Source organism: Pleurodeles waltl, chromosome 3_1 (genome assembly GCF_031143425.1).
Source record: "Pleurodeles waltl isolate 20211129_DDA chromosome 3_1, aPleWal1.hap1.20221129, whole genome shotgun sequence".
Taxonomy (NCBI): domain Eukaryota; kingdom Metazoa; phylum Chordata; class Amphibia; order Caudata; family Salamandridae; genus Pleurodeles; species Pleurodeles waltl.
The window spans coordinates 1,935,008,057-1,935,017,087 of record NC_090440.1 but is presented as its reverse complement, the minus strand read 5'-3'; the positions used below and the strand labels follow the sequence as shown (position 1 = coordinate 1,935,017,087).

General features: G+C 45.9%; 1 protein-coding gene across 2 annotated transcripts in view; it reads right to left on the bottom strand.

Moving 5' to 3' along the window:
* Positions 1–848: 848 nt before the first annotated feature.
* Positions 849–9,031, bottom strand: part of TRAF4 (TNF receptor associated factor 4) — a 54,271-nt gene continuing 46,088 nt past the window's right edge. For both annotated transcript variants that reach the window (XM_069226205.1, XM_069226203.1), the window contains exons 4-7: positions 8,217–8,378; positions 6,829–6,990; positions 5,643–5,798; positions 849–5,175 (exon numbers count right to left, since the gene is read on the bottom strand). In XM_069226205.1, the coding sequence (XP_069082306.1) occupies positions 4,543–5,175; positions 5,643–5,798; positions 6,829–6,990; positions 8,217–8,378 (1,113 nt within the window). In that variant the 3' untranslated portion in view covers positions 849–4,542. The remainder of the gene's footprint in view (positions 5,176–5,642; positions 5,799–6,828; positions 6,991–8,216; positions 8,379–9,031) is intronic.

Sequence of the window (9,031 nt, the reverse complement as noted above, 5' to 3'; positions counted from 1 at the left end):
GAGACGAATAACTCCAAAAATACCACATAAAACCGGCTGGGAACAAGGACCCAGATTACCTTCACATTAACATAATTCTATGCACAAACATGACAGTGGTAGCCGGAGATGTACCTCCAGATTATGTTTAACTAATAGTGCATGAAGGATAATTATCTCCAATATTTTAGGAGTAATGTGCAGACTTAAAGACATTTTTGTTAAGGAACAGAAAAACACGCAAATTCCGATTCTTCTGTATATACCTTAACCTTCAAAAAATTCATTTTAATTTAGATTACCGTACCATTACGAATCAAATTAACAGTGTCTCCTAAATCCGGATTCTTAGGAAAAATTCAGCGGAAACACCTGCTGTTAGTAGTGTCTGATTCAATTTTTCCTAGACATTTAAGTATGGAGTAATTAGCTGTGTTTAATTTTGCATATGACCCCCGTACTTTAAACAATTTTTTAGCAATTATGAAGGGTTCATGCAGGTAAACATACCGATGTTGCCTTGCACATGCGCAAACTAACGTATAAACATTGATAAGCCTTGGTGTGTTTGTAACTGTAGTATCGTAGTTGTGACGTAACAGTAACACAATCCGAAGTGGCACCTCCTCCTGCAGAGGACTGTACCCACCTGCTCGTTGGTGATGTCAACCTGCCATTTTCGTGCGTGGCTCCGACCACGTGCCTAGTCTCGCGAGGGCTACAGGAACTTTTGGGCGTTTCTGTACCAGCCTTTGCGCCTCGGGTTGCTTGACTATTCCACAAGTCACGAGACTGCACCTCACAGACAGGCCCCGACAAGCGTAGCTGCACACCAACAAGCACACAAACCAGTCGGAGACAACAGCAGGTAATAAATACTTAGAATCTTTAATTTAAAAAAAGGCAAATAGACTCAGTAGCAGGCAATCCTTCCAGTATGTCACTACCTCGCCCTCAATCAAAAGAGAGGGCTCAGGAATAAATAACTTCAAAGGGAGGGAGGATCACAGAGTAAAACTGATAGGGGATTAGAAAGCTTAAAAAATGCCACAAATTAATCTAATTTTTACAGGACCTGGCTGTGCCATCTCTGCAGGAAATGGACACTGGCAGGTAAAAATATCCCAGGATCTTCCGTACATTTTATAATTGCATGTAAAAACGTATGAATAAATCGTGTGTAAAACCCCCAGCTATTGAAAGAGTAATTTGCCGTCTTCTTTCCCAACATATGGCTGTTTCCCACCGCTTGCGGTCTGCGAGGACTCAAGAGATGAAGGGGTGAGGGGTGTAGGTGGGCACAAATTCACAGTGTTTGTTCTGGAGCAAAGTTCGGGATAAGGCTGTGCGGGCGTAGGAAGAACGTCAGGATTCCTCCGTGTGTTCTTGGGGGGGGCATGGAAAGTAAAGGTGGCCGATGGTGCTTTCTCACGATGCAGTCCCTGGTAGAGGTGCAGTGGAGGTTCTCAAGGTCCCTATGCTGATTTGAGCTCTGAAGGATGAAGGTTTTCAATGATCCCACAATCCTTTAAAGTAATGCGAATTCCCAGAGGGCGAGGATGATGTTCTGATCTTACAATGACAATGATTATTCATTTTAGAAAATTATATGGAATTCAAAAGGGAAGGCCCCATAAAACCAAACGTACAATGAACTCAGCAAAAGGAATTCAGTTTCATATCCTCTCTGTCTCATCCACCCTTGGTTGAGGAGAAAATTCACGGAAGGCACTTCCTGTTTAAAAGCATTCCCCAGAGAGGACAGAAGCTACTGGCAAGAGGGTGCACCGAAAGTCCACCTTCCACCAGTCTGTGATTGTGGCTACTGACCCCTTAAATCAGGCTGGGGGGAGCCGGACAGTGAAAGCTGATTCTAGGTTCAGAGACACACAACATTTGACCAGTATCTCTGTATGTTTACTGAGTCTATCAGGGATGTTCCATATTTTGTATGGATGGGAGACTATCTCAGTGATGTCCTATGGAACATACAGTGAACGTTACACTAAGTGGTAGTTCTCCCCAGAAGTTGTGTGGACAAGCCACCCGAAATCCTGAGGCTTAGGAGAAATGGGGAACACTCTCCTTCACGTGCCAGATCCAAGGCAGCTGCCCAGCAACTGTACACAAGTTTCCTTTCCCCATGGGTTTTTCTGGACATCATCTACCAATGGAAAGAATGAACACTGAGAATCTCATCAGCAATGGAGTCTTCTTCCGACATACCTGCTTCTCCTGAGAACTAAGCCTGCAAAGTTGCATTCGGCTGGGGTTGACTGTCATTTCATAAATGACAGTCGGACATCCCACCAGTGTCCTTAAGGTGGGATCAATACTGCCTCTGTCAAAACTGTCACTCAAACTTTATCTGGGTTTCCAGAAGCAGATCTGTGATCTGTGCCTCGCACCATTTTTCCATCAAGACCCCAGGTGGGGGTTTGGGGTGTTAGAGCCCAGTGTAGAGAGGAGCAGGCCCAGCAGACTGAAGCCGGTGTTGAGGCAGTCTTGAAGAAGCAAGTTTACTCATGAGCCACTAGAAAAGCAGGACTTAAGGATACAAGGACGTCTACAACATTAAGAGTACTGCGGACCTGTCTGGAGCATTTCAGCGCTCTAGTTCCCTACCACCTGTGACTCTAAGCCAGGGTGTATCTCTGCATTTCCAGCACGAGCAGCAGAGATATTTTTACTTCTTCTCCCTAGGTTTTAGACCCACCTCTGTAACTCTAATAGTTCCAGAGATAATTTGGTTTGAAGTTATCGCTGAACCCTCCCTTTATGTCCCAATTTCTCAATACCAACTTGTGATCCATTGAGTCTAGTGGGTGCCCCAGTTACTCCTTCGGCATGACTGAAACCACTGTTTTTCAACATAAGGTTCAGTGTAGATTTTCTGTTTGTATTTTTTTAAAACCTTAACAATATGCAAACACTTAAAGAACATACAAAATGGACAGTAGTGAAGATGATGTTGAACATTTAAGATGGTCAGAAAGTGAGCTGTACGTTATATGGAATAGGACAACCTTTCAGGGATCGGAGCAGAACTATCCATCCTTATACAAGCAGAACTGCATTATTTGGGGTGCCCTCCTGACACTTCTTCAAAATTACAGTCAATTATAAAATGACCCATGTCTTTCAAAAGATGAAGGTGTGCCATGTCTAAGGACTAGGACTGATGAAGTCCGCCTCCTGCTCTCATGCAGTTGGAGGATGCCTGAAACCTGCTTATTCGCATTGGCTGGTTGATAATGTTCTAAAAAGTATACTGCACTACGGCCTGGGTGTGAAGCAAAAGGAATGCAAGTGTAAAGTCCAACAATGTACCTAGATTGCTCCACGGGGTGGGAGGTACTACACCCTCATTCCTTCTCTCAAGAACCTCGCAGACAACATGCCGCCCACCTCCCTCAAGATAATACAAACAGAAACTTTAAGAAACAAAACAATCACATCTTCTTTTAGCACCTGGTTGGCAAATGTTCTGAGGTGCACAAATGCCGCCCATTTTCAGTTTTTTTCTGGCATCACAGAAGCCAGCCCTGAGGTGTGAGCTGCTGGGGTCCTCTAGCTCACACTGGTACCGCAAGTCCGACCACCAGGACCTCTTAATTAAAATCACCACCCCCAGTTCATAGTCCCAAAAATCCTCTGAAGTCATTTCCTATAGTAATTGTATTTTTGGCAAGGCTTTCATATGACTGGCCTGCTTTCAGCCTAATATGCCCGTGGAACCGGGGCAGGTAGTCAACTGCTTTAGATACTTGCCCCTTCAGAGTTCGAAATTCAGGCTTGGGCAGGGACTGTCAGAGACTCTGGAGCCCTATTCAAGTTTATCCATCCGGTTCTAAGCTCGATGACTTCCAGCCCACAGGTTGAGAGTTATCCACTTCTCTCAACCCGTCCCAAATGAGGACTGGCCTGTATTTGAAATCCCAAACACTTCTGCCAATACAGCTTTTCCAAAAATCACAACAGCGGACGTAGAGACTAGAATTTCCCATCTGAGCCACTTCTGAGCCAATACTCTTTGAAAGTTAAGGTAGTTAAGCCTCACTTTATCTTTGTCCACCAAACCATTTCACACTGCGCATCAGGTGCCTGCACCTCCAGTCCTACGCCAAGGCAGAAGGCCCAAAGTCCCAGATCAGGACAGCGGTGTTTCTGCCATTTATGGAAACCAGAATCAGTCCAACCACCAACAAACCAATTCACAGATTCAGCTGGGTCTTTGTGCTGGATGGTCTATCATTTCCTGCTGCACGAATAAGTCTATGCTCCTAGGGGCCCTCTGTAAAATGACTTACATGATGATAGAAAATTCAATACTCAAGGAAGGTGAAGGAACCACCAACCCACTCGCAGAAGACTTGTCTCCTTTCTGGCATGTGTACACTGGCAAATCCTGCAACTGGCTCCTTCGAAGGTCTGCAAGATGAAATATAGGAGCCAGAGGCAGCCTTCTTGTGGCACTGCTGTGGGACTCCAACAAGGAGCAAGTAAAATAATATTTCAAGAGTTAATGTCACCCCATTGGGCTAGGGGCCCCAATATTTGATTTCATGCAATGATCTTCTGGGGGATCTCAACTGAGGCCTTCAGGAAGATGGAATTGTCACGGATGTAGTTCCTCTTCTTGATCTCCTCTTGTGAGATGAACTTGGGGTAGCCGAAGCCCAGCGAGCTTTCATCTAGGGAGTTGCGAGAGCTGCCTGGTTTGCGAAAGTTCTTCCAGTTGGGGTCAGGGTTAAAGGTCTCGGTGATGTTCTGTGGTTTTGAGAGAGAAGGGTCGCTCTGGTCCAGTAGGGAGAATGTCACTCTGTAGGAAAAGGGCCACTCCAACAAGTTGTCATACTCGCCAGGCAGAACACGGATGTAGATGGACAGGTGGCTGCCCTCACCACTGCCATTCCCATTCAGGAAGGCTGACACCTGCAACTTGTAACCATACTTGTGGGTGTAGAAGGCTGGGCTAAAGAATTCGTGATTGCTCCTTGCTTTGGCCTCTTGCAGTTTACGAGAGTAGTCACTAATCTTCCAGATTAGCACGCCATCACTGCTCACCGAGAGTTCCTCCAAGTCACGCCGCAGTTCTACGATCTCCTGCCGCTGGCGGCTTACCAGTGCACACATCATATTCAGATGGGGCTTCACGCTGTCATCCAAGTGCCGAGTCATCCCAATCTTGGGGCACTGTAGGGGGCAAATGGAGAACGTGAGTGTGAATATACATATGTGTGTTTTCATGCAAGTATGTATGTGGGTGTGTATATGTGAGCACATGAATACTTGTGGAGGAGGATCTCAGTGTCTGACGCGTTGAAGCAGTGTGTGGGGGACAATTTGGATTGTTTGAGAGGAGTAGACCTATTGGGCACATAATGAACATGCTGTACATCTGTCCGGGGCATGTGAGGGGTATTGTTTATGGTGACTATTGCTTTTGCAGGGTGATAGGTTTTGGGTGCAGAAGTGGTGTGTCTGTGGCACAGATGGCATGTGCTTGTGTGTGAGGAAGATAGACTGTTTGCATAAACCTCTAGGATTCGCACAATGCTTTCCACAACCACTGTCCCCTGATCTCAGCTGCTACTGTGATGGATTGGTACAGTGGTTAATCTGAAATGGTGGCGATTCTGCACCCTTGTTGATTTACTCACCCGGAATTTACATCCAGCCTCCTTGTAGGGGCACAACACCATGGCTGTGCTGCAGTTTTCTTTCAGGTGCCCTGGCAGGTCTTCACGGGCAATGTTGGGTGTGCCACACTGGTTGGGACACGAAACTGGGAGTCGCGGGCACTGGTATTGGTGATTCTGTTGGGGGATATACAGGAGCACAGAATTAGAATTTATACACATCAGTGGTTACACATAGTTACTTGTGAAAGCTCCAAGACGACAGTAGGGGTACCACAGTGGAAGCGAGAGGTACAGCACGGGGGCTAACAGAATGGGCATCACGAACGAAGCAAATAAACTGTCGAGAGACATGGAGTGGAGAGTATAAGCTAAGAAAACAAGAGGAAAGAGGAGAGGGAAGAGGAAAAACGACACAAAGTAAAGGGAAATAGTAAGGCTTTGGAAATGGAGAAAAGAGTGGGAGTGGAGGAATTGCGCGTCTGTAGGGCTGTAAAGAGCCCATCAATCCCTGTATTTGCAAGCAAATGGCTGAAAATGTAAGGACTCTGGCGAGGAGTTCTGCGGTGTTTAAGAATATGTGCCTCTGGCATGGCTCTTCTGCCTCCACGTTAGCTGGTGACAGGGGTTTGAGTCATCGTAAGGGAACCAAGCACTGGGGCAGATCAGACAAGATTATCTGATGTCAATTAAATCATCAAATGGTTGTATCACTGATCAGAACTGACAACATTCCTAATACGGTGTTTACAACCCTGTGAGGAAGGGAGTAAAAGCAGAGACACACTAGGACATATAGATTCCTTCCCCTATATCCCTGAAAAAGGGGTGGGTTCACATAAAGGAAGACTGTGGCTAGTGCTGGCAGGTACATCATGCAATCTGCAGAAGGCTTGCTGGCAAACAGAATCTTGACAGGGGAGCAGGAAGTGGAACTGATTTTTTCTGCTCCCTCTCCCCCCACCCCCAGCATCGTCCGCACTCCGATGATTGTACCAGGAGGGTAGGGAAAGAACTGAGAACGCGCGAGTACAAGTGCTGGAGACAGCTGCAGACCGAGAAAGAGACCATGAGTGTGAAATACACAAGGATCATGTGAGGCACAGAGGCTCGCTGCACGGGATATGTGAAGGCGCGGAAGAGGGTCTTCGGTTTTCATACAGAAGGCATGAACAGACAGGGTAAAGGTACTGGGAGGGCCTCTCACCTGGATAGTATCGAAAACAAACTCCTTGGTGCAGTAGCTGCAGGGCTGGGTGCGCTTGGGGCATTCGGCCAGCGAGTGCTGGGACAGTAGGCGTCTCATCATGCGGGCACCACACTTGTTCTCACAGTACACACTCTCCTGAGGGCAGATACCCTGGTGATTCTTTGGAAACAAGGCAGACCGTGTGTTAGCTGCTGTCCCTAGGCTCACTGCCCAAAACACCCCAAGGCTTAACATCATTGCATTACAACACTGCACGCGTTAAAGCAACAGGGCAACCCGGTATCCGGCTATGTTAAATCCCACACCATAACTTGACCAATCAGACTCCGCAAGCCGACGTGGAGCACTGCCCAAACGCTAGCAACACGCAGACATTTTGCCCACTCAGACATCAGGCAGTGTCCAACATGACACTATCAACTGCACAACCTGACATCAGGCTCTGCCTCTTTCAATGGAGTTTCATTGCAAAGTCATCAAAGGCTCGTCAAATTCATAATTGCTTTTTTCAGTTAATTCAAAATCATATAAAATATGACTTTGCACATGTCGGCCTTGATTTTAAATTATAGCACCTATAATCATTTAAAATTAGTAAATCAAATGGCTTAACTATTGTTCAGATGTGGCTTGCGCACAATACCTTAGCTGACCCCGCTGTTCCGTTCATGTCTCCATTAATACCTTCCATGGGGCATTGCTGAAGAAATCTCTAAAATCACTCCCTACAAAGTATGTATTTCTCCCTTCGAAAATGATAGAAACTCCACCCTACACTCACACCAGTTTTGAAATTAACAATGGATTTCTTTTATTTGTGTTGCCATACACTGCACAGACTTTGCAGATGAGTTCTTAGCCTTTTTAAATTGTTTTCTTATAAAGGGAAGACTCCCAACCTCCTCACTCGTGTTCTGCTGTTTTCTAGCGACAGACATGTAGATTTATTTGTGCCACAAACCACAGTGATTTTATGTGTGAACTTGTCATTTTATTTCAAAGTTTTATAATAGTACTTTAGATTAGTTTTCAAAAATAAATTTGTTTTTAGCTGATTTACCTCTAATGCCGTTGTTGTAAATATCCCACCCAATTCTCTGCAAAATCCTTTCTATAGCCTGTGCCACCCAACAGGACACCAATCCAACCCAACCCTAATCTACCCTCTACCCAACACTGGCTGTCGGACTATGCATGCCAGTGCAGTCATCATATGCCTCTTCTGGGCAGTCCTTCCTACCACTTAACTCCGTGGTTGCCTAGGGAGCCTAGCTAAGTTAGTAAGTACATTCCAGAGAAAAACAAACAATTAAAAAAAATTACAAAAAATGTCTAGGACCAACTCTATGCCCCTCTAACACAACAAGTTCCTCTTGCCTCCTCACCTCGTGTGCCTCGCCGCTGAAGTCACTGCCACAGAATTCGCACTTGACGCGGCGCTTGGAGCAGTCATGCTGCAGGTGGTCGGGCAGATCCCGGCGACTCAACTTGATGCCACAGCGGTTTGGGCAGGGGATGACGTTGAAGCTGCATGTGTTCAGATGGACCTGAGAGAAAACAGTCCGAGAGACACAAGAGGATCATGAACGGACAATGATTTGGGTCAGCAGAAGGTACCACATGAACGGTGAGAGATTTAAGAGGGAATCGGGAATACCGGGTTGCCCCTATCTCTATTTATGGGGACAGAGTACATTATGCCGCTAGCCCAGACTGTTTATGCACATATGTTTGCGTGCACAGATATATGCGAGATGCTACCTTCTTGACCTGGATGAACATACATCGATATGTGTAACACTGAAGTCCTAAACTGTGTGTAGCTTAAATGCAGTTTTTGCAATCTTCTTACTTGACGCACATTGACTGTAATCCGGACACCTTGGACTCGGAATCTGAAAGACCTGGCATCATGCCAAGTCCTGGTGACCACACTTAAACTGATTATATGAATGTCGTAGAGGGTGAGGGCAGTTTACTAGTTTTGTGATGCAGCACTATCAGTCGCATCTAGAGATGATGCGTACTGTAATACATACTTATTGCACTTGTGATAAGAGCTTTCCTTTAGCTGGCTGAACCTTCACACCACCTCTCGTGAGCCTGGTCTCGACTGATCGACCACATATATCCTGGAAAGTTGAGGCCCAACTACCGGTCTCAGACGAACTATTTAACATCATGTCATTAAGACAGACAT